The sequence below is a fragment of the Apteryx mantelli genome, chromosome 9 (assembly GCF_036417845.1).
Source record: "Apteryx mantelli isolate bAptMan1 chromosome 9, bAptMan1.hap1, whole genome shotgun sequence".
Taxonomy (NCBI): Eukaryota; Metazoa; Chordata; class Aves; order Apterygiformes; family Apterygidae; genus Apteryx; species Apteryx mantelli.
This window is the reverse complement of record NC_089986.1, coordinates 18,829,864-18,856,145: the sequence shown is the minus strand read 5'-3', so window position 1 is coordinate 18,856,145 and position 26,282 is coordinate 18,829,864. Positions and strand designations below refer to the sequence as shown.

General features: G+C 35.5%; 1 protein-coding gene across 1 annotated transcript in view; it reads right to left on the bottom strand.

Moving 5' to 3' along the window:
• ATR (ATR serine/threonine kinase) overlaps window positions 1-26,282 on the bottom strand; it is a 43,316-nt gene that overhangs the window by 16,824 nt on the left and 210 nt on the right. The window contains exons 2-29 of the mRNA XM_067301859.1: window positions 24,715-24,806; window positions 23,162-23,305; window positions 21,697-22,586; window positions 20,720-20,910; window positions 18,280-18,471; window positions 17,868-18,094; window positions 16,881-17,033; window positions 16,456-16,654; window positions 15,573-15,832; window positions 15,061-15,251; window positions 14,853-14,953; window positions 14,362-14,533; window positions 13,649-13,816; window positions 12,636-12,830; window positions 12,095-12,280; window positions 11,580-11,672; window positions 9,947-10,077; window positions 9,614-9,757; window positions 8,920-9,013; window positions 8,061-8,186; window positions 6,335-6,541; window positions 6,010-6,123; window positions 5,369-5,484; window positions 4,310-4,430; window positions 3,257-3,394; window positions 1,916-2,123; window positions 1,289-1,467; window positions 199-363 (exon numbers count right to left, since the gene is read on the bottom strand). Of these exons, the coding sequence (XP_067157960.1) occupies window positions 199-363; window positions 1,289-1,467; window positions 1,916-2,123; window positions 3,257-3,394; window positions 4,310-4,430; window positions 5,369-5,484; window positions 6,010-6,123; window positions 6,335-6,541; window positions 8,061-8,186; window positions 8,920-9,013; window positions 9,614-9,757; window positions 9,947-10,077; window positions 11,580-11,672; window positions 12,095-12,280; window positions 12,636-12,830; window positions 13,649-13,816; window positions 14,362-14,533; window positions 14,853-14,953; window positions 15,061-15,251; window positions 15,573-15,832; window positions 16,456-16,654; window positions 16,881-17,033; window positions 17,868-18,094; window positions 18,280-18,471; window positions 20,720-20,910; window positions 21,697-22,586; window positions 23,162-23,305; window positions 24,715-24,806 (5,197 nt within the window). The remainder of the gene's footprint in view (window positions 1-198; window positions 364-1,288; window positions 1,468-1,915; window positions 2,124-3,256; window positions 3,395-4,309; window positions 4,431-5,368; window positions 5,485-6,009; window positions 6,124-6,334; window positions 6,542-8,060; window positions 8,187-8,919; window positions 9,014-9,613; window positions 9,758-9,946; window positions 10,078-11,579; window positions 11,673-12,094; window positions 12,281-12,635; window positions 12,831-13,648; window positions 13,817-14,361; window positions 14,534-14,852; window positions 14,954-15,060; window positions 15,252-15,572; window positions 15,833-16,455; window positions 16,655-16,880; window positions 17,034-17,867; window positions 18,095-18,279; window positions 18,472-20,719; window positions 20,911-21,696; window positions 22,587-23,161; window positions 23,306-24,714; window positions 24,807-26,282) is intronic.

Genomic DNA, 26,282 nt, shown 5'->3' with positions numbered 1-26,282 from the left:
CTATGAAGAGATTTGTTCCAGTTCATGAAAGACAACAGCAATTCATACTCAATAACTTCCACAGGATACACTTATGTTCATACTCTACTTAAACATTCTGAAGTGGTATTTTGGTCTTTATCTTGTGTTAGACAAGCATTGTATTGTGGAAGATTAAGGAAAAAAATATATATATTAGGAATTTGTCCCATATTTTACCTGATCAGGTTCCAGCTGGATAGCCCTATCATAACAGGCTGTGGCATCTCTTAGCAAGCCAATACTTTCATGTTCGAGGATTTGTTCTTTGAGAGACGGTTCTGCTTTCCGAATTGCACTCACCCCAGCTACTCCATCTGGCTCATGCATAGCAGCATACAATTTCTTTATTCAAACACAGAACATAACAGAATTGGAAACGGACATCAAAAACAACTCTAAGACAACAAGAAGACATTTTATATATGACATGTTCAGAATCATGCATCTTGTTGAAAATGAAAAGAGCAAACTACTCTGTAGGAATTCTTGGCTTAAGCTTTCATTTCAATGTTTAAGTAAATGCCAGTTTTGTTAGGCAACTTCCCAAGTTGAGCCCTAGTTTTGTTTAGCATACTGCAATAGTCACGATTTCATACTACAAAAGGAATAACATTCAAGTTACCTGAAGTAACATTTATATAGGGAGAAATAAATATCATATTATTAAATGATAAAATCGTATAATATGAAGCTGCAAACAACTTACAGTGTATGAGCACCATACTAGATAGTTTTTCAAATTAGAAAGTTGCCGAGGAATATAAACCACAAAATAAGAACTACAATCAGACCTCATCATACAGGTTAAAATACCTCTTGAAAATAATCTTTATGCTTTTCAACACTCTTACCATTAGCTCTTTCTCTATTTTAGAATAAGCCATTTGGCCTTACTTTAATGAATTTCAGCTTTTTCTTTTTTAATTTAAATCACGGTTGGCATAAAGTTAAATAAAAGCAACAAATACTATACTTTCAATAAAAATGTATTTAATTTCAGGATTTAACAATCTTCTCTTAAATACTAGAGAGTTCCTCCTTCCTTTTCAAATAAGCAAGCATGTCAAGCAAGTGGAAGTACTACATACTGCTGAAAGACAGACGACCAAACACTTATTTCAAAAAGCAAGAGCCTGACTACATCTCTTCTCTTCTTCCCTTCTCATAGAAGGATTTGACAAAGTTGAACTTGGTTCATCTCTGTGTCTTTTTTCATTTTAAAGTTGGAAAAGAAACAAAACCCCAAACCAAAAAACGACTTCGGAACCTGAAGAAATCCAAGATGCTCCTGAATATTTTGTTTCTTCTCTGTGATGAATGATTCAAAGTGCATCACAGCCCTTGTGTATGCCTTAGAGCGAAAGGAAGCCACAGCTAGCGTGTCCTGAGGTATGAGGTCTAGAAAACGTGTCACATTTTGATATTCTCCATAGTCCTCACTTGATGCTATAGAATAAAACCAGTTTAAAAGTCTGTCATTCAAGTTTTATTTATAAAAGAACCCTATGTATCAAAATTCTGTTAACTCATTTTCCAGTTTAGTGAGATAAACTGATTAATTTAAGAACAAATTTTTCTCGTCTATCAAAAATAATTTCTTTAAAACAATACTGCTGAATACTTCCTACGTTATTCTGACAGCAAAGTATATGTTAAACTGAACTTTTACAAAACTCTCAGAAAATTAACATTTCTTTTTTATTTTGAATCTATATTTCTTAAAATAACCATTAAACTGAGATTTGTTGGAGGGGAAATTACTATGATAGTAAGAAATCATAAAGTAGACAAAAATGTAGTGACATTGCCTTCTTACACAGCCATAATGTGAAGTGGTATATTTAAATACTTGAAGAATGTAAATATCACTTTTAATGAAATAAGCATTACTCACTTTTTAGATCGCCTCTGTCTTTGTTAGACTTGCTAGTATTTTTCTCAGCAATAAGCATTTGAAACTTATGCCTAGCCCACTGAGTTAGATGATCAAGCATGGAGAACACTGTCTGCATGCTCAGCTGACTTAGATCAGATGCACTATCTTGAAGTCTCCGAGTACACAAGTCATCGTGTTTCAGAACAGCCATAATCTCTGCATAAACCTACACAAACATTGAAACAATAAAAGACGCAAGTGTCATACAGGCATCAAAATAGTAGGAAATAGCAATTAACATAAAAATCAAACTAGAATACTAGACATTTTAATTGTATATTTTAAAAATTTTGGGTTGATATACAACCTTCGTTGGTCCCATAATCCTAACAGGAAGAAATGTCAAACCAACAAGTAGTCATTTTCGAAGACAACCCCTCTATACAGGGAGAAAGTCTTTGAAAAGCACACACCTGGATTCAGAAGAGCATCATGATTATTGCACAGTTTAGGTTTCAAAACATGTTACTGCACTTCTACTGCAAATACAACACTTCAAGGTTTGACAGAGTTAAGTTAACTACTGGTTACCATATAGCAGATCTATTTTTTGCTTTTATTTAAATAAATACCATGCTGAAAGACTTGCTTCCCATTCATTTTAGTCTATGGAATATCAGTTAACATATATAATAGACACTTAGGATGTACTCATTCATGCAAGAAAATCATCACACACACACCCTCAAACCCAGAATGTTTGATCACAGATATCTTAACTGTGCAAATTTCAGATCAATTAAACGTAATCTGTTTTTCTTCATTCTCTTCAACATCTGCTAAAGCAAACTGAAGAAAAATCAATTCCTGGATCACTTTTCTCTGCTGCTCTGCTCCAAGACCATGAACCTTGCACTTCATGGATTTTGTAGCTAAACAATTTTTCCACTTAAATTGTAAGCATATGCAAGGGAGAGGAAAAATTATGAGCCTGAATTCTCAGGAGGGTACAAGTTCAATTTATTCCCTGGTTGTGTTGCACTCTCTTCCTCTATGCACCACTGTAGCTCCTGATATTATTGCAATCATAATTAACTGCATAATGTCTCTCTTCCTAGGTTCTACTGAAATACCAAGAAGAAATAGATGGAAAAACACAGAAAATTTGAATACTAACTTGCATGAATATATTCAAAACCATGGCCGAAAATGTATATTATTAATACAGAAGGAGATATATTTAACAACTACACAATTTGTTAATATAAGATTGTAGTAATTCTGCTTAGCTGAACCACTCTTAGGAAGAACAGCTCCTGAACATGCTTATGTAGGACAGCTCCTTGTTATACCTCTCACCTCTTGTTGATCTTCTTGACTGCATCCCAACAAAACATAGACAAGGATGTGTGGAAGCAGATAAATTGTTACTTTATAGTCATTCTTCATCATAATACTGCAGCAATTGAAAACTTTTCTGGCAAGATCATGCCGCACCTGTAAGAAAAATAGTATTTCCATGAAAAGCATGATTAGAGAAGTGTTTTGTGCAAATGTCTGAACAATTAATAAACTTCTTTTTGTTGACAAATATAAAATTATTTGATGTAATAGAATTTAAGATACTGTTTTCCCCAGTGATAGGGATGTGAGATGCCAGCTGCTTTTACACACTGAATTCCTGATATCATAAAAAGACAGATAAGCCTTGCTACCACATTCCACTTTTTCATGTTTTCCATACCACTGTGGACTTGCACTGGCCACAGAAAAGCCTAAGGCTGAGAGTCTGCTTCTGCACTCAGCCTTTCTTCTGCCCTTAAAAGAATGTAAAAAGAAAGAAATAAGCACATTCAGTGCTTCTCTGTCTGAAATGGATTGAGGCCAGTGTAGCCAGTTAACTAAGGTAGTTAATTAACTTGTGAAAGTGGTTAATTTAGAAGCAAAATTTTCAGTGTGTCACTTGCATGTTGGACTGCAGGAGAAACGGAAGGAAGAAAAACAAACACAAGTTCTTTTTATGTGCTCGGACTATGGAGCCACGGGGAAATGAAATAAATCTTTCAAAGACTTCTGAAAAGATAATTTAAGGTTTTACAGAAGCATTTCAGATAGTTTTCAGAAGCATTTGTCAGTGCCTTCAGCAAAATAAGAGTCTGTGGACATGGGTGGACTCCCTAGACTTGGCTTTGACACAGTCTGTTACAGCTTAGCCAAGAAGCCATAGTTCTGCGGCAGGTGGAAGGAAGGTGCGTGGTTACCTTGATGATGCAAGAAGTCTGTGTAGTGTGTGCGACAACATGCCTATAGAGAAAAGGCATATCCTCCCATCCGTCCCTGATTTTCAGAGATGGAAATTAGATTCAAGAATTATGTTGTATATACAAACATACACCGCAGATTTACTCTTACCTTTGTTATAAGATAACCTGCCCAAGTTGCTGACCATTCTGCAAAATTATCACCTAATTTGCTTAAGTAAATTGGCTTCTTCATCTTGGACCAATTTACATTTTTTTGATAACTCTTGTACCTGTAATTTTAAAATCCCCATTTAGTAAAACTGACATTGTTATCTTGTAATAAGAAACAATACCAAGGAATTAGTTAGCAAGTGCCTGAACTGGAATCCCATTAGGTGTTATCTTCTGAATTTATTTATTTTTATTTTTTTTAAGAGAATTAACACACCACTTTCAATAGCCAAATAGAACATGTTTTTACTCTAGAGAGTCCTGAAATAACACATGAAATACAAACAACCTGTTACCAGTACTTTTAAATATACTGGAACTGCTGTTCAAATCAATCTTAAAAATGCAGTTTGAAAAATATTTGATTAATATGTTTCGACTGAAAAATCCCAAAACATACATGAAAACCAAAAAAGGCCAAAGAGTTCGTTGTTAGAAAGGTAAAACCTATGAGCATGAAAGTGATCATGAGAAAACAGAAAGGAAACATTGTTGATTATTTAAAATTAAAACATGTACATAATATGAGGTTTTCTTCACACCATTTTATCATTAATTCAACAAAATGAAAAAAAACAAACCTCACCAACCCAAACTAAAACCCAGTGAGCTCCTTCTACTTCTATAAAGGGTAGCAGTAAAGGGATGTTAATGGATTTGTGTACAAACTCAAATTCTCGTGCGAGTTCGTACAAATAAAGGAAAATGGAGAGAAGAGTAACTTCAAAATATTGTTTGAAACAATGTTCTAGGGACAAACAGGGAGACCTGGTCAGAGTTTGAGCTTTGAATTTTGCTCCTGTTTAATTCATACATTATTTATATATTCAAGGAAGTGCTAACTCAACTTTATGTAGAGACACCTTATTTGATGTATCAAATACCACTCTTCACAGAATAGTAACAATCACAAAAAACAAATCAAGTTATCACTAGCCTGGAGGAAAAAATGCTTTTAAGGCTGTAATAAAAATAAACTGGGTAAGTAGTCACATACCGTGTATTTAAGTGAGGTTCCAAGATTTCCTGCACGTGCTCAGGAAACCTCCTCCAAAGCCTGGAGCCTGGGCAGTCAGTGTTTGTCTCTCTGCAGTCATAGATGGACAATAACTCCTTAAAAAAGCATAGTTTGCAAGAACCAGTTAGCACTGAAAATACATCCTGACCACAATTATAAAGCAAATTGGTGCATATAGAGAAATAATGACATACAGATTACAGAATGGTTAATTTAAAAACTGTACTACCCTTCATCCAACATTATTATCTCCTATTATTAGACAGGCTGATTTCAGCTAGGTATTAACGGCCCCAGATTCTCCAGTTGATGTTTGGACAACATTATCCCACATTCCTCACATCTGTCAATAAGCCAGGACTAGAAGCTGACCTGATTCTTCCTTGTGCAGGAGCTAATTAAATTTTCTTAACCCACTGACTTCATGGGGCCACTCATTTTCTCCTGGAGCAAGTAAACTGGGCTGAAGTTTTAATAAAGATATTAAACAACAAAAAATTAGCTATATACCTCAAACATACATATACCTCAAAATGTGCATTTATATTGCATAATTCTGTGTTCAGTGTGGCAGGAAATAATTCAGGAAGAAAAACAGAAGATCTAACCATGTATCTTACCTGAATGGCATATGCTGCAGAATCTTGAGCACGAACGTTATCAGCATAGGCAAGGAATGCTCTGGTCAGTTCCATTAATAATCCATAGGCAAAATTTGGATCCTCCACGCCAGCCTCAGTCACAAACAAAACGCCAATTTTATTAAAAGAAACAGAGTAATAGCTGTATCATTAATGTCCTGATAATCACTTTGAAGCCTGTCTCTAAACTCATTTAGAAGAGAAAGCAGAGAAAGCAAAGGGCCTAAAGATATTGAAACCCCTACTCCCAAGTACTTTTAAAAAAATTTAATGCTAAAAAAGACAATACAGCAACACTCCTTACCACAAATGTAAAATGTTTTCCTTGAGTTTCACTTGTTGAAAAATCCAGCCGGCCGGGGTCTATGGCTCCCAGCTCACCTAAACATTCTCCACAAAGCAGTCGGGCTTGAGAATTTGCATCCTGGCAGCCGATCAAAAGTACAGTTACCAACTGGGAGATGACTGGCTCCACGGTTTCACTGTCTGTTACATACTTTATTAATTTTTCCTAGAAAGTTGAAAAATAAAGATGAGTTTTCTATAACCGTGTTAAGAATAAGTCATGTCAGAAATTTCACAACAGTCACTCACTCTTACTTCGTATTTCATTTGCCCAGGACTTTAGGATAGCCACTGAAATATTGTCCTTTTGTAACTATAGCCAGTTTCCCCATGTTGCTTGTTCCCATAGAAAGGGCTGCACAAATGAATAAAGACCAGGGGTCTGAGCCTCAATTAGTAATGATCTCATGGCCAATATTGTCTTTCATCATCATACGCATCTCTACTAACTTTTTTCTTTGCTTGTGTTCTTACCAAGCATCTCTCTTCTTTTCTACATTTTCTTTTTCCACTTATCTGTCCATCTCCTCCCTGTGTTCTGAATTTTTTTTATTGATTTTCTTTTATTCAGCTATTGTCCTACCTTCTAGTTTCACTGCCATTTGTAACTGAATTATTTTCCATTCATTACCCATTTCTTCACTTTTGATTCTACACAGCCCCTGAGTTCCTCAAGCCCTTTAATGACTGCCCACCACTAATTGAATTTCCTTTCTTTCTCATTTGGACCCAAATTTTATTCTCTGGTCCCACATTTAGTCCAAATACAGAAAAATATTCCCTTAATGATGGAAAGATATTTGCTATTGTCACATTTAATAAAAACCTGGAACACAGCCAACATAATATAGCAAGTAGCTCCGTAAGCTTTGGAACTATTCACGTTTATTTCCCTTACTTTTCTTGTTAGCCTTCTACCTAAGCAAGACATTGCAAGATTTTGCTAACCTGAGCTGCAAGAATTGCTGATTGGCAGGAAATACACACAATGGCTCTTCTTTTATTTGGAAATTCTGTAATTTCCGAATGAGTGTGACTGTGTGTCACAACCTTTTAGCTACTAAGGGGACAAATATTTTTACAGATCACACGCACCCCTCTGGGCTAATAAGTGCACAAATTTGTAAAACATAGCATCTTTGTAACTCTTACCTGGCTATCAAATTTATTTAAATAAATCAATGGATTCAAAATTTGGAGGATGGACGACAAAGGCAGAAAAGAAGAAAGATACGAGGTGGTCACATTTGTCTTAATTCTTTAAGAAGTCATGTATTACACTCGCACAAAAAAATGCAAGCTCTAACGTATAAGTCTATTGATGCAAAAGCCACATGTGCTCTAACAGAGAACAAACACACAGACCAGATTGCTGCAATGGACTTATTAGATACACCTTTCCTCAGTGTTGAAAAAGATAAGAAGTATTTGTTACAAATATCTTTGCTGAATCAGCATCACACAGATAAAGGATTTGAAAGTCCTACTATGAAGAGACATATGCTGAAAAAGAATCATGTCTCTCCATTACATTAAGAAGCAGCTAACTTAAGTTAAGGAGGGTAGAACAGTTCATGCTATCAAAGCAAAAAAAGGAACACCCAGAAACAGTACGGCATTTTAGATTGTTGGTCCAGATACTACTTTGATTCATTTTTAAGTCTATTCAAACAGGCTTTCTATACCTGATTTCTATATAACGTTTCTTTCAGGCTGGTAAGTGCATGGATACGAACATCCACATTCTCATGCTGAATAGCTCTCATGGATAGCTGCAGTGTTGTCTGCAAGTCAGTGCTTTTGGAGGATTCCTGAAAAAAACATGATATAAAAAGTTCAAGTTAACCACAACAGGAACACAGTTAAGCAGCATCTCAAAGAACACAAGGGAAAACACATATGAACATGTACCTTTCTACCTACATTCTCACCTATATCCATATACCACTATTTTGCCATTTCTAAAAACATTTTCTCAAAGAGGTGATATATTTGTAGTTTTGTTTATAATTCCTAATGAGAAGAAAATGAAAAATTTGCTTTGAGCACCTCACTATCTAAAATTTAGTTAACTTTTACTTTTGTTACTTCATCCTTACTAAATAATTGCTACTTCCCATCTATTTTCTAACCCTCTGTAGGCAAGCAAAAGAAATGAGCCATACAGTATTCCTAAAAAGTAGACAAACTTGGTCACTTTGAAGGGAATACAGAAGAGGGATCAAATTAAAAGTAGTTTCTCTTGCAACACATTCATTGCCAAAGCTAATACTGTAGTCTTTCAAGACTAAAGAGAGTATAAGATTAAAAAGAAAAAGTCAGGGTTCAGGAGATATTACAGAAACAGTAATGTTAAACGTAAGCATGCTTCACTCCTAAAGAAGAATAAGAACCTGCTTCAAGGTCTTCCTGTTATACACAAATTCTGGTCTGCTGAGAAGGCAGATAAAAACTATTTCCACTGCATAATTCAGCAATAAACTTTACATGTATTCTCAATTGTCATTAATTCATTTGATGCATAAGAAAAAAAAACAGCTGTACCTTTCTATATTCCTGAAGGACTACCTGAATTTCTTTTAGTTCTGGAAGGTCAGGCAGAAAGTATATTTCATGTAAAAAGTCTCGCACTGCATCCCTAGTAGTTACAAAAAAATATTACAAAGAACACAGCAAACATGAATTGGACTAGAAAAATCTTTAAAAAAAATCAAAAGAAAATAGTAAAATGTAATAACTGGAAGAACAAAGGTTCTAACTCTGCTTAGTGAAAGAAACAAAAGAACTCATTTCCTCACAATTTCCAACTCTGTATACTTCTCTCTAGCCTCAATTGCAAAAGAAAAATAAGTAGTGCTTAGAGCAACTGTCAGCAATCATTGTTACCCTGTTTGTGTGGCCTGTATAGGCAAACCATAGGCGATTCTAACGGAAAAACCGCAGAATCTGAAAACAAATTCAAGAGTAGAAAAGAAAAGCAGTCTGAACAGGTTGCAACTTGGCCAAATCTTAATATACTTTTTCTGAGGCTAGCATAAAGACACCTTTTTGGATGAGGATCTCACTTGTCAATTTTCAAAATCCCATTGCAGTTTAGAGAAGTGGAAACTTTATAAAACAACTTCATACTTTGCAGAAAAACAAGAGGTTCTCTCACCAGTGTCAGGCAACTTTAATTTAGAATTATCCCCATTCTTATTACAACACTTAATAATCCATTTAACATTTTGTACAGTACCTGTTCTCAACTATGAGAAAATAAAATATGGCTGTAGTTTCCTTTGGCTGGATATGGATAAGGGGCAACAACGCTACTATCACATGACTAAGCAGAGAGCCAAGATAAGAATGGTCCAGGCTTCGAACAAAACAATCCCAGGCTCTAAACAAGAAAAGACAACGAAACAATAATAAGTGATGATTCTTCTCAGCGTAAAGACATTTTCAGTGAGTCATGAGAAACATTTAAAATAACTTCAGCTCTATGATTTAGGGTCTTGTCTAAAAATCAGGTTGTGTTCAAGGGCAGAAATGGCAGATATGTTAATATTTGGGTACACTGTCAGTTCACCTGCAACACAGTTCTGGAAAGTCATCCTTGTATCTTAGACCTGTTCTCAGTGTAGTCATCATCTTCACTCTTACTGAACTGATGTGTTTGGGACCCATGAGCTTCATTAAAGACATAAGACTGTTTAAGGCCTATATATATAGGAAAAAAAAAATCATTTGAATGAATTAGGTACTCAGTAACTTATGATATAAGCATATACACTAATACAATCAGGCTACCCTGGCTTAACAATACCCTATAAATTATGCAAGGTAACAAAGTTGCACTTTCAGTCTATCCCAAGATACAATGCATTGGTTTAACAATCTTCAGTGAAAATTAGCAAAAAAAAGAGAATGAAAAGGGGGCTGAAATGACAGGATTGTAACAAAAAGGAAGTTATTTAAGCTGCAGCATGTTGGTAGATTAAAGAAGGAAGAATTGGAGACACCAAAGGAGTTTATGGGTACAGAAGTTTACATGATTGTCTGCATATCCAAACTTTCAGAAGCAGGAAGGGGCAGCTTTCAAAAATACAAAGGAAAAAATACCAATAAACTTGCATGTAAAAATAAGAGAAATAAGAGAAACAACTTATGGCAGAAGTAATTGGTAAGCTCCAGGGAGCAGGTAATAGCACAGTTGTCGGTGGGAATGATGAAAGACAGAAGAGTAATACTAAGATGCAAGAAAAAGCAGCAGATGTTTCAGTCACACTTTATCTAACAAGGCACTAGAATGTCCAACATGATGCATCAGTAACATAGGAAGAAACCTGAGCTTGAGGAATGGTCACGGAAAGAGAGACTCACAAAGAACAAGAAACAGAACACAAAAAGATAGAAGCAATAACAGATACAGCAGAAGAAATGTTATACAAATGAAGAAATTCAGAAAGCACAAAGACATAGGACTAGGAAAATGAGAGCATTTCAACATGGATATATGAGAAGCAAAAAGCTTGAATGAGAATACTCAGAGAAAATACAATCTGTCTATGTAAAGGTTACTTTGGTTCTAATTCTCATTTACAGAAATCATCTGCACTACCTCCGTGGGGTGGCTAGAGGCCTGCCTTGCTGTTAGAAGCACACTGCCTCAACAGAGCAGAATTTTCAGACTTTGTCTCAAATCTCAAGGTGCGAGCTTTAATTTTGGCAAGGCTCCCTATTGTAAAGCTCAAAGAAGCTGTTCTGTCAGAAGCAAAACTAAGAAAGCCTATTTTCCCTTGGAATTTTACCTTAAGTTCCTTCAGATTTCTACAGCAGTAATTTTAGCTTTGTCCCCTAATTCCCTTATAACGTTGCTTCCTATAGCAACTCCAGTTTCCTCCCATATCCCCTCATTCTCCATCTTATTTCTTCCATGCACACAAAACATACTCTTTGATTCCCCCTCTATAATTACTGCCTGAGTAAGGGGTGACATATACCATGTTTGACTGAATTATGTACATTAGCTGACCAGTAAAGAGAAAAAATTAAGTTGTGAAGTCTTTTTCCCAGTGGGACTATCAGCTTTCAAAAATCATATGGGAACCTTAATATCTTTGAGACCTCAAGAACAGTAGCACAATCACATAAGCAAGTCTGGAATATTAAAATAGCCATTGCTGATCTTTGTTTTAATATTCAAAATCAGGTTGACTCACCATTTTTTTATCCTCAATGCCAACACTGGAACTCAACAACTGCATGTTAAAAAAAGCCAAAATACCAAGCAATTTAGGTTGCAGATAATCAGCCTGAAGAAAAAAAAAAAAAAGGCAAAAACCAAATAATCTTAGTATTAACATGCTTCTAAGCTTAAGATATGAAATAGCAATGATTAAGTGCTAATTCTGAAAGACAAATGAGAAGAATCCCAAATATATACATTACTCCTTAAGAAGTATCAGTGTTCAGGGAAGTCCTTTTACTACTACTACTTTATGAAGGGCATTCCTATTAGGCTTCATCTTTTTCTTTTTTTAATGCATACTTGGTACATATCTCCCTATTACAGGAATGCTAGATATGAAATTAGAATGAGATATGAAGCACTAGCCTTTTTTATACTATTTGCTTAAACTAGGATACGTAAGTGATGTTCAAAGTACAGTACGCATTCAGACTGGGGGAAAAAATTACAGAACAAAAAATAACATGAATATTTTGATCTCTTTACCATTTGCTCAGGTGATGTTATTTCTCTAGGTCCTTGATAGGGATCATCATGAGATGCAAATGAAGCCAATATTGACAAACCATTGAAGACCTGTTGATAGTGCTCTCCTATACGTAGCAATAATTCATTATGCAGTCCCTGGTAGTCCTGTCTCAGCAAGCTACCCAGCTCTATCTCAGTCTCATTCTGTAATCAAATATCAAATAGAAACCAAGTCTTAATTTCATCAGTCAAATTAGTACATGAAGAAACAGAAAGTATTAGACTCAGGCTGACTGACTGTAAGAACCAAAGAGAGCGCTTCCAGTCAGCTGAACAGATAATTCAGGTCTTTGGAATTTTGAAGATAGGAAAAAATTTTCAACACTTTCTCAGGGCCAATGGAACAGATTATAAATAGCAAAAACACTTCTGTATGTATAAAATCCTCATCTATTTTTTTGCAATACCCTAAAATAAAATAAAGCAGGAGGAAAAAAGCTCACTATTCATCTATCGTTGCTTCTAATCTGCATGCGTAAGATAGCAAATGCCAATTTACCTTGAGGTAATGAAGCGCTCGCTCAAGTTCATCCTTTGAGCAGGAACAGACCAAATGAGAGAAGATGTATTTGAAGTTGTTGATTAAAATCTCTCTTCGGTTTACATTCAGCTGTTTTGCTATGGTTCGAATGAGTGCGGAAGCTGCAGGACTGGCCTTGGCTGCCAGGTCGGGCAGCAAAACTTGCAGGGTCCGCTAGTAAATTAAGAACACTTATTAGAAAAAAAACAAAACAAAAAACTCCAAGAAGTCCAAAATCCAGGGTTTGGTTTTGTTCCCTTTGTGTCAGTATGACAACACACGTTTATGCCCATACGCTTAGGTAAAAAGGACTTTACTGAGCTGGAAACACCCAGTCATGAATACAGTTAAATAAAAATAATTATTTTAGGGAGGTGCTTCATCTAACCAATACTAAGAGAAACATCCAAATAAAAGGTGAGCTAACACTTTTTTTTGTCCATCCAGATTCTTCACAAAAGGAAATCTTAAAATAAAATCCCAAAGCCTAAAACCCACCTACCAGTCAACTAGAACACTGCTCACCTGTTGTGTTCCCCATCTACCAACACAAGTATGAAAAGAACATGTATGAGCTACTTTGACTTCAAATCAAACAGATATCTAATCAGATCCAGAAGTGTTCTATCCACAGAATGGTGGCTTTCTTCAGTTGAAAAAGGAAAGCAGACAAAGCAAAACCACACCTTAAAAAGAACCCCTCCGGTGCCCTAAATCACTAAGCTAGAGGTACTCAGTGAGTATTGTAGGCCTTGGATAGCTCATCACCCATCGTACTTTTAGCACTGTAGCCACAACTGTAATTCCTTGATAAATTTGTTCCTCCTGATTTGTACGCCCAGCTGCAGCAATTCCAAATTATTCTAATTCTAGTAAACAACAGCAGCTAGAGCAAAAATTCCCATCTGTGATGTTCAGAGAAAAATGGTAGACTAAAATAAAAATCTACAAGCATACAAAAAATCAAAAGTAAAAAGGAACAATCAACTTACTGAGAGAAAGCGATTTAGGTCTGGAAAATCAAATACATTGGCAATCTCAGATAACATGTCCAGAGCCATTTCTCTCTGGTGAGCAGCTTCTTGTTTCCGCAGCTCATTACCCTGGCAAGGAGCATTCAGTACTGCCATCTGGCTGGAGTGCAGCGATTCCACTAGAAACTAAGCATAAAGAAATACATTTTTTAATATTATTTTCCCCTTTTTTACGCCCTAAAAATAAACACAGAAGTTTCACTTCTCTTTCTATGAACTTGTTTTTCTTTCTCTTTTATTGCACATCCATCCCAAAGTACTAATCGTGGATCTAACTGGATTATCATCTACTTGATTGCCTTTAATTTTGCAAACTTTGACTCAGACATAGCACACAATTCAAATATTATTAAAAATTAGGAAATTATTTAAAAAAAATACTTTTTCTAAATTTTAAACACAACTTCTGTCTTTAGGTAACAGGTAGAACCAAAACCCAAATCAATCATTGCAGTATTATTCTTGTAACAAGGGGCAAATTCAATTCCAATTTTAAGCCTTAGCCTCTTGTGACCATGGTGCCATACAACGCAAAAAATTACATAGTTCCTCTGTTTTAGCATTTCAGTTTGTGCAATACTTTTTTGAAAATTATAAAGATAAAAGTTAAATACACAAAAAAAGGAATCCAAATATATGTCTATGCAAATCAGCAACTCTCTCCCTTTTACCTGACAGATAGGCTTCTTGTACTGACTGAAAAAAGCTTGAAGTTTTATAGATTTAGCTGCTGCCAGGGACCGAATTTCTGTATATGCTGCTCCAGCCACAGAGGCTGACTTGGACAACAAACAGTGCAACAAATGCAAGAGGGCAAACGGTACCAAATCTCCTTTTGATGCCCTTACAAAGTGAAAAGGAGAGAAAGAAGAAAAACATCACATTAATAAAACAACTTAAGAATATACAGTTACCATAATACAAAACAACTCATCACTATATTTTAAATAGCTTACCTGTACTTGCTATTAAAGGACAGAAAAAATAATTAATATGAGGGATACTCCATATGAAACAAAGGCTTAGTACAGTTCCAAAGGACTCTGGATGAAGACTGAGCTTGAAATAAGTAATTTAAACTTACATTTACGTTTGGACAAAAAGTTACTCTGCATTCCAAACTGACAATACTTTCCAATTTTCAAGACACCATCAGAAATACCTTCCAATGTCTCCGGTTGTGAGAATCAAGGTATCCTTCAGCTCATTATTTCTTGATATTTTGGCTTTTGTATAGGCTTCTTTCATTCTTGAAACAAAGAGCTGGAACACAGAAGAAAAAAAAATCATTTTAAAGTATCTAATATTAGTGAAACAAAATCATATTAAGTTAGCAAAAACATCAACAAAAATAAAGAGCATGAATTCACCTCTTTTATGAATTCTTCTTCAGAGTCCAAGGATTCTAATATGTTCTTTATGCAGTCACTAAAAGCCACTCTTACATCTTTGTCTGGATCTTCCATTAGATTTAATAAAGACCCAACAAGAATCTTTACACTAGATTTGTCACTGTTTAAGTCCAGATGTTTGCAAAGATGAGGTATATTTTCTATAAATGCTGGGAGGAATTGGTTGGAGAAAGGAAGGAAAAGACACTTAGTACTTTAGTACACTGACACCTAAAAAGTTATTTAAAATTCAGATTTTAAAAGTATTAGACTTCCAGACATACCCACAGACCAAAGTTAAGCCACCTTAGTTTGACAGGAATATCAATAAGAACAAACATTAGCACGGATATCAACTGAAATACAAGATGTCAAGCATCATTACAGCTATAAAAAAGCAATACAGGAAAAAAGTAATCAACAGATACAAAAGTAGTGGCTTAGTACTTTGTACAGAAGTGCAAACTGTTAATAAAAGTAAAGTCACATACCTAGCTTTACTGAACTGGATTCTTTGTTCTCAAGAAGGCTAAGAAATGGCTTGAAAACACAGGCTTGCACAGAGCAAGTTTTTTCATGAGCTGAAGTCACAGTAAGGCTGCTACATAAGATATCATAATTAACATGCTTAATATCAGAGTCCAATAAGGAAGGTCTTACACTGAATGTACCAGAAAGACAGCAAGCTAATTGCCCAACTATAGCAGCACAAGCCTCCTTGACTAGCTCAGACTCATCTTCGATTTGATTTCTGAAATGGAAATAAAAATGAAACCATTTTAATAAACTGTTTACCTAGTAATTTGCATTTCTACATTGTCTGAATTCTCTAATTATACTGAGAATATTATTAGGACGATTTAAAGGATCTGTCTCGCTAAAATGTCTTTTTGCTTTTCAGACCACTTTGAGGCTTTAAGTGTATGAAATAGCACTGTGCAGGGTGGGTCTTGCATATTACAAAGAAATTTAAGACTAGAAACAGTAGCATAGAAGAGAGCAAGACATGTATACAAAAAGCAGAAAAACCTGAAACATTTCAAAACATGAAGAGACACATGGACGAACATCACGTATGTTTTGCTGACAAAAAGATCCCATTCCCTCTGGTTAGTTTAAATTTATTATTTAGGATTGGGGTCTTCAACTATTGAGGTAGATTGCATATTGACGTGGTAAGTGAACACTATTCTATCAGACAAACATCTTCACTTATACCTACCCATTGATACCTTTTACGACCTCTCAAATTGAGACCCAGTAAATTTTGAATGAAATATAAATAAGTATCTATTTTGGTGCTTATAATACATGTTTTGTATACACAGTTTTCTTTTTCTCACATGAAGAAAGAAAAGCAAAATTAATACATACAAAAGAGATTTTGGAATCATACTGTAGGACTGCACATTTGATGGATGAAGCAGGACAGAGAATCCTTTAACACAGGTAGCCCGAATTACTTCACTGGGGCTTTGTAGTGCCCAAAGATAAACGGATTTTCTCCAGTCCAGACGTATGTTTCTTGGGAAGAGAGACAGAAGGAACACACAGTGTGACCGAGTTTGAGGTGCTGAAGGGAAAAACAAAATAAAGTAGTAACTTTATATAATCATTATTCACAATATTCATATATTCATTAATAAATTTATATAATCATTCACAATATTCAAAAATTGAATATTGTTAATTATCAAAAAGGACACAGAAGATAAGATTAAACTTTTTAAAAGTAAAATTGGAGCATAAAAGAATTTCTCCAAGGAGATATTAGGTTTTATTTACTTTAACATACTTACAGAAACTACGTGCAGTTTGTTGACTCAAAAGTAGAGGATCATACCCAAAAGCAGATGGTTTAAAACAAGAATCATCAGAGTGGTTATAAATCCAGGGCAGAGACAGCATTCCACATAAGTTATCAAGAATCTGGTCACTCAGTGGAATTTTTACTAGGAAAGGAAGAAAACAAAACAAAAACAAAACACATGCTTATGGCTCCATATAGCTTACAAAACAGATACACATTTTATATACTTAATTTGCTACAGAACGTTATTTTTTCTATCAACAAACGTCAGTATCAATACTCACTCCCACATGTTTATGTTCTACATTTTAGGAGGTATAATAATAAATAATGTAGTGTTAGAGCAAATAAAAATTGCATGAAACCACTGGCAGCATTGTACTTCCATGAGCAGCAGAACAAATACAACTTTGGTATTTCAGGATTTGTACAAGGAATGTCAGGTGGACTCTGTGATGTCTAGTAAGCTGAACTCACAGTGTCACTTTGGTCTTAGTAGTTTCTGTCCTTCATCCAACTAGCTACTTTTAGAAAATATGTATGTACTTCATATTTTCAGTATGCTATCTGCACACCAAATTCTGCTGAAACTGGCCAGAAGATTTGAAAGCCTTGGGTGAAACAAATACATATCCAAAAGCAGCATGCCTTACTTTTAAAAAGAAAAGTAGCTAAAAATCATTGCCTACAAATTTAATTTCTTATGCATATTCACTATTGCCATGTAGGTTTTATGTGAACAAGAACAACAGAAGTACAGAAAAATGAAGACTTACAAATTGTGTTCAAAAAAAAAAGGAAGTTCTCTATACAGAGAAAAACATTCTTTTTTTAATGTAACCATTTTTGTACAGGAATCGAGTTCTAACATAAGATCTATAATTTCAACTCATCCACCACAACAAACCAATTCAGTTTTACCTGCATTTCTAGTTTACAGATCCAGTAAAAGACGTGTTAGTTTAGAATTTCTCACCTTGTGCATACAGCAAAGCATCAAAGATCTTCACTATTCTGTCAATCACTTGTTCCAGGTTAATAATTTGAGCAGCAGCCTCTAATAGGTTCCTGCAGACTTTCACTACTCTTGTGATAAAATCAGAGGAAATCCACGTGAGTTGTACATTCACCCCAGAATCTGAGGAGCTGGGTGTATTTTTAGAAGTGTCAGTGTTACATGGATGAGTTACTTTACAATCTACACTGTTAAAAAAATAGAAGTTATGATTAATGCAATTGAGTACAAGCATTTAACACTACAAGCAAAGTTACAATGAAAATGTAACTCTTATACAGGACTTACGAAACTTTTACAAGTAATCTACATAAATCACAACTAACAGTTACAAGAAACTTTTAGCTTCTTGGTTTCACCTTGGTACCTTTACCTGGTAGAATTCGGGGGAGAACAGTGAACTATGCACAAAGCAGCTAGTCGCAGCATTACAGCAATCCCTTCTACAGCCTGAAGAATATCCGCTGTCGGAATTTCTTGCTCGAGAAGAAATATTAAGGATGCAGCTTTCTTTGTGACTGCATTCCATAGTGTGCTCTTCAATTTCATGTTCACAGGACTAAGTCTGTAATTTGACAATACTAATTATTTTTCAAACACATACTTTTTTTCAGAAATGAGAAGTCAACATAAGAAAAATAGAGCCAATCAATTTTGGATACAAGACTACAGCATTAGGAAAATATCAGCTGGAGCTTTAGCTTACTTGTGCTCTTTGGGACAGCAAAATATTAATTCTGAAAACAAATATGAGGGCAAGCCAAAACTCACCTGCAAGACTATAAGGTGCAACTCCATACTAAAAGTGTTATTACAGATACAAGGCGTAACCAAAAAGGATAAAACAATTTTTAATAGTTTGTTTAGATGTCAAGTCAAGTAACAAACAAAAGAGAATGATCTGGATTATGATCTTTCAAATACATAAGAAGAGCATAAAGAGCGTATGAACACCTTATTTTTTATATCAACATCTATTTCCATGCAAATATTTTATGCACATGAATATATGGATTAAGTATTAGGACTGTGTGAGTTTAAACAGAGTATAAATTGCTCATACAACTGTAAACCTAGAGGAAGTTTTACAATTCGTACAAACACAAAGACATACACACACACACACACACACATTCATATACATATTTTACACTGGCAGCAAAAAGCTAAGGAAGGCTCAGGAAAACGTGTGCTCACTGCGGCAGAGGATGCAGTGATAAAGGACATGGCAAAGAGTGAGGTACTCGATGCATTCTTTGCCTCAACTTTCACTGGCAGTATCTGCCATATGGCCTCCCAGTTCCCTGAAACTACTAGCAGAGTCTGTCTGGGGGAATACAGCATTACCAACTGTAAAGACGGGTGCAGTCAGGGAGCACTTAAGTCAGCTGGACATACACGAGTTCATGGTACCAGACGGAATGCATCCAAGGGTCCGAGGGAATTGACTCATGTGATTACAAGGCTGGTCTCTATAACCCTTGGAAGGTCATGGTGACCAGGGTGGTTCCTGATGACTATAAAAAGCCAAATATCACACTCATCTTCAAAAAGGGCAAGAAGAAAGATCCAAGGAACTATAATGCTGGCCAGCATAACCTCAGTCCCTGGGAAAGTTATGGAGCAAGTCCTTGAACTCATTTCCAGCCACATAAGGAACAAGAAGGTGACTGGGAACAGCCAGCATGAATTTACCAAAAGCAAATCATGCCTGACTAACCTGATTCCTTTCTATGATGAGGTGGTTGGCTCTGTGGATAAAGGGAGAGCTGCTTATTCACAAGGACCTCAATTGGCTGGAAAAAAAAGGCTGACAGGAACCTCATGAAGTTCATTCAATAAAGACAAATGAAAAGTCTTGCATCTGGTACAGAATAAACCCATGCAACAGAACAGGCTGAGGGCTGACTTGGCTAAGAAGCAGCTTTGTAGAAAATGAGCTGGTGGATTTGTGGAAAAGTTGAACATAAGAGAGCAGTGCGCCCTTGCTGCAAAGAAGTTCAACTGCATATTGGGCAGGATTCTGCATTAGCAGGAGTGAAGGCTGATCGATGATGCTCTGCACTTGGGAGGTTGTATCTGAAGTACTGTGTCCAGTTTTGGGCTCCCCAGTACAAGAAAGATAACGACATGCTGAAGCAAGTTCAAGATGGTCAGGGAGTTGAAGCACATGACATAAGAGGAGAGGCTGAGAGAATTAGCTTTGTTCATCCTTAAGAAAACAAGGCTAAGGGGAGATCTTATTGCTGCATACCTACTGGGAGGTTGTACACAAGGCAGAGCCAGATTCTTTTCAGAGGTGCACAGTGGAAGGACAGGAAGCAATGGACACAAGGTAATATGCAGAAAACTCCAACTGATATTTAAGAAAAAAAGAAAAAAAAGAAACAACTGGAACAGAGACCCGGAGAGACTGTGAAATTGCCATCCCTGGATATTCAAAACTTGACTGGACAAGGCCTTGAGCAATCTAACTAGACATGCTTTGAGCAGGTCCAGTGCAACTGTACACGATTCTATCATATCATATATACGTATTCTCCTGGCTTTTCTGTTTTGAAAGAACAGAAATGAAAGTAAAATAATTTGTACTGAATACATTAAGAATTAAAAAAACAATCTCTAAAGTTTGGCTTAATCAAAAATGATCTATAGACTCCGATCCTTCAAAATATCAAAAAGTTCTTTTCCCAGAGAGAAGACCATTCAATGTAGTTGCTATGAAGAAACTGCTTAAAAAAAAAAGTTAGGACATTTGGTTATTATTTACTAGCCAAATTACTATAAAAGTGGTTACTGAATAAATGTCATACATTACTGGTATAGGTGATTTCTTTGGATGCTTTGTTTGTAGGCTTAGTCTTTGTCTTTTCTCTGGAACTTCATCACTGCTGCTGCTCCACCCATCAGTATCAGAAGTGTCTAGCTGGTTTTGATGGTGAAGTTCTTGAATAATTTCTTCTGCTTGTGTTTTTAATGCTGTATAAAGAGGACTCACCAGATACTAGGATGGACAAATAGCAGAAATACCATGATGTATGCTATGCCTTACTTTCCAAAGACATGATAACATTGTTTCCGACTTAAAATACAAGACTTAAAATATCAAAAAGTCACAAAATTCTTAAAAAACAAACAAAACCCCCTTCCGTTTAAGAGTCTTAGTTAAATGATGAAAGCTTTTATAAGTAATGAAACTTTCTGAGTTTCTATCAGAGAGAATTGCTAATGCTAGTTCCTTCATTCATCTTGCTCAGCTGTCTGTTGGGATTATTGAATTAGTTTCTCCATTATTGCTACTGTGCCTGGCTACTGAAGCCATCAAGGTAGACACAAGAGACAATAGGTACAGATGTGGGTGTATGGGGTAGAAGACTTGGCATACCAACACCTCGTTGTTTTATCTTAAACCTTTCTGTCTCCCTGCCCCCAACAAATATGACTAAAAGCACATGGTTAGAAACTAAGAGCAAGTCAGATAAAGTGAAATTATTTGTTAAGCTCCCCTTGCTTGAGCCAGTTTTACTGTGACATCCTTAATTTATACTATGATTACAGACAGACCCTTGTGCCTGCATAGCCTCTCACTACTTTACTGCATCTGAAAAGTAGGGTTCAGATATATCCAAGTTATCAAAGAGCTGTAACCTGTAAAATCATGTGAACCAGCTGAGAATATCAATCCAATTATCTAACTAAAACAATAATTCTTAGATTTTTCTTTGCACAGACGTAGGTTTTTGTACATTACTCATTCCTATGATAAAAACAGTTTTAAAAATTAACCTACCTCTTGTTCTTCCTGAGTACCAAGTACATTCACAAAAATTTTGCATATGGTACTGATATGGACTTTTCTTACTTGTAAGGCAGACTCATAGCCAGCTGGAACAAACTCCAGAAAATATTGCAGTATATGGCAAAAAGCAGCTTTCAGCTTTGCAGACTGAAGACACCTGAACACATCACCTTCAAACAATGCACAAAGCTTCTCAAGTAGCATATTCAAGTAGACAGGTTCAATATTTCTGTAAGAATCTGCTTCAAATGGCAACAATGTCCTCACTAAGAGTAAGAGTGGTTCTTCAAAAAGTCCTGATTCTTCAGCATCCATTTCAAGTACTGACTGTAAAATTCCAAAAAAGACTGTGAAGAAAACACTGGCCAGCTGTTCTGGAGGTCCTCCCAAATGAATTAATTTTATTAAAAATTTAATTGCCAAAGCTTTAACTTTTGGACCACCATACTCCAACAGGGAGCAACCTATCCCCCACAGAATAATATCTTGTCTTACAAAAAACACATCTGCAACAATGTCTGTCAGAATAGACACTAATATAACTTCCAAACTTTCTACATTGGGCATGCCCATCAGCTGTAATGGTGCCAATCTTAAATATCCAACATTGTCATTTGTATTGCTTGAAAATCTCTTTACAGTCACTGGCCAGACCAGCACATCTCCCCAGAGATGCTTTTGTGCGTCTCTTTCATGCAGGAAGATTAAGTCTTGGAAAAGCTGTAGCAAGTCTTTTGTTAGTACTTCAAAAATGGAGCAACTCTTCATTTTAAAAAGAAGTAGTAAAGAGCAGATGACATCACAGATGTTCTTGTGCAAAGTAGAGCAGTTTGGAGTTGCAGCAATTCGGAGAAGCCTTGTTATGATCCAGTTACTAAATTCTAGGAAAATAAAATAGAAACAGCACACAGAAAACATTTTTTAAGATAAAAACAAAAGCTCATATTAAGATCAACTTCTTGAGAAAAAAACAGGCCTCTCATCACTAAAACCATAAATCTCCTTGAGATAAATGCATCTGGGCTTGGTAAACAGAATGCCGTCATGGAGGCAAGAGACCTTATTGAAAAAGAGGAAAAGTGGAAAAAAAAAAAAAAGGCTTAACAACAACAACAAAAAAGATTTTAGGCTAGGTACCATTTCATCTACATTTTCTGCATATCTAAAAAAGACTTAGGAAATGACTATGGGTTCAGGATATCTCCTGAACAGGAACAGGGCAATATTTTACTGACTAAACAGTAATGAATAAGGTCAGACTCTGTCCTGGTATATCTTGATAAATTTCCATTATCATAAGTGCAAATCAATTTACAATTATAAAAGGGTATTGTAAGATTAACTTATAAACATGCAATGCTGAACTTGCAAGAGAATAAAAATGGGGAAAAGGGAGATTTATATGATCCCATGGGTAGAAAATTTAAATCAATATGAAATTTTTCAACAAACTCACCAATGCAACTGCATTCAGTTTCCTCCGGATTTCCATCCACATTTACAAACATAAGGGGGGAAGATTTCATGATATGTTGAATAAAATCAAGCAGCATTACAGAACTTGGCTGTGAATCAGATTTCTTAATAAGCTCCAAAGCAACTGGAAAAAAAAAAAAAGATAGATTTCTGAATTAGTACCATGATAAAGCAACTTCACAGATTTTGTTCATACTTAACAGGGAAAGAAGAAAATGACCATATAAAATATTATGATGTGATATTAAACCTGTATAGTTATCACTTAGGAGTGCTTTATAAATTCACAAAACAAAGATTTCGTGCAGTAGTGAAGATCCTGTATGTGATGATGGCAAGCTGTATGAAGAAAAATATTAATTACTCAGCTGAAGTATTATTCATTAACACTACATCTATTAACATTCAATTAGTACTATAGCCAACTGTTCAATTAGTGAAAAATAGCAAAAAGTTAACATTTTAATTTTTAGCGCATAATTTTCTCTAGGTTTATGATTCTGGCAGGAAAAAAAAACCCTGAAAATTGTTCTAAAGTTGCAAGAAATGGAAGTTTTCAGATATCAAGTTCAGGTTATTGAATTAGAGGAATTTAACAAAATATTAAAGATATCTAGTGCTGCTGTAGACCTCTCTTGAAACAGATATCTGAATCACCTCAGATTTATCCAAAATCCACATGGTTAAAGAGCACAAGAAAGAAGTTACCTTGGATTTAGATAGCAATTAACCAGAAAAGTTACATGATGATCATATACAACACATATATTCAAAACCAGTATCTAAAGCAGGATGACTTGTCTTTTTTTATTTTTATAGCCTTATCTCTCAGGAATATAAGAGGAGTAACAAATGCATTGTCTGATGAGTAGTGTGGATATGGTACTTAAAATAATCCATTTCCTGGACCAAATACCAGTCTCATTGAGACTGCTGCATGAAATTATACCTCAGAAACAGGTTACCATTACTGTGATTCTCCCTGATACAAATGTACAAGTAACCAGAAATGCTACTTTGTATATTTCATAATTATCTGGGCATTTTTGAAGTACTGCAATAATTGGAAACGTAACATGATTTAAGGAGTATTAAAATAAGGGCTAATTAGTATTCTAAAACTTAAAATAAAGCTGTTTGCATCAAAGTATTTCAATCCTGAAAGACCTTACAAGTATTAAGATTTGCAAGCTATATTACTCAATAAACAATCACACTACATGATACAATACTCTTGATTTTTAATGTGAGCATATATATTCATACACCTCTGCACTTCATATACTTACTTTTTCTAAGTTACACATTTAACTTGTGTTACTTCATATCATAACAGCAAAGATTTCATCACGTAGATTATTTAAAAATAAGTCATAAATGGTATTGCATTCAGCTATTAAATTTTTGTTGAAGCTGTAACTCATATATAACTATAACTTATTTTTGGCAGGAATTACATAAAGCAGAAAGAAAGAAACAAACAAACAGAACAAAACAGATCATAATTTTAAAAGCAAGGGATGTAATACTTACCAACGTCTACATCTGTAAGAATTCTGTCAATGAACTGGCAGAGTATTTGTCTTGGTTTCTGCACAACTGAATTGTATTCTTCTGGATTAGCACTAAAATTAAAAATATATTATTTTACCAATATCCACTTAAAAAGAAAATAATTATTTAAAGTGTATCTCAGCAACACAATGTTAAACACTGAAATTAGTACTTTTTGCTTCTAGAAGTTTTCAAAAAGAAATACAAATTGATTTCACATTTTTGTGACCAGTATATTGTCTGTTCCTCTTTTTCCTCATTTTTCAAAAGAATGAAGATTTATGAAGTGCTAAAGATCTTTTTTTTTTGATATGCAATTATGTTTGATATATATATTAAATCTATCTCTGACCCATTAAGGGACTTACAAAAGCAACTGAACAGTTTTGGTGCAGAAAAATAAAATTAAGAACCTATTTTAATCTTGGAATTACCAAAATTACCCAACTGACTAGCTGCCAGTACACAAGGTAAGAGGTGTCAACAGCAACAGTTCTGATGACTAAACCATCAGCTGATGCCGTGAAGTCAAATATTCAGTATACACTTGTATCTCCACACCCATTAGTGGTCTACCACAACACAAAGCTATGCTCTTTAGCTTCAGAGATTGCTGCCACTACAACTTTAGAGCCAAACTTTTATCTCTGTAAGATGTCCCTGAAATAGGCCCCAGCTGTGAAAAGCTTTCATACCAGTTTAGTATTTGCAGCTTTAGTAAACTGAGCTGGACAACAGCAATTTTTGATTTGCGAGGGCATATGTAGCAAATGACTGTAGTAACTTCAAGTCTCAAGCATAAGTAGGTTCATTTCACCTGATACAATGCAGACTGGAGCTAGGGCTGGGACTAACAAGTACAATTTGGATTGCTTCAGTGAAGGCTACAAACTGCATCACAGCATGCTTGCAGAAAACTCGGATATCTATCTATTTAAGCAGACTATCTTTCCCACAACCTGAACAACAGCAAATAAAAATGTTTCTCTGCATATGTGTTTTACCAATCAACCACAAAAGATCAAGAACACCTTTGATTAGGGCATTACCTCAGGAAGCAAGGAACCCAAGTGCCAACTCTGTCACAATTTCCCTCCCTCCCTGACATAAAGATGAGGTCCATTTTGGCATCTGCACAATGGTGCTCGTGCTACTTTTTATGCTTAACGTGGCTGTTATGAAGCACTCAAACTACAGCGCTAAAGGGAATGTAAGATATTCAGGAAAGAAAAAAGGCAGAAAAGAGCTTTCCATAGCTAGCTTAAAAATAAAGAAGGAACAAATGGAACAAAGAAGGCTGCTTCAGCCACGCCATCATCCCGAGGGATCTTCTGGAGTGTGTGCTTCAAACAGGGTGTTTAACATCTTATTTTTAACTCCTTTAACTGAACAGCAGTAAATGACAATTAAACTCCTGGATGCAGTCCTGACTAGGGGAGCTTTAAACCAGCAAGGCATCTAATCCAGCAGCGTAAGGCATGCTGCAGAGAACTAACAGCTATTTTAAGGTCTTTCACTTCTGAAGGAAGCCACGTCAGAAGCACAAC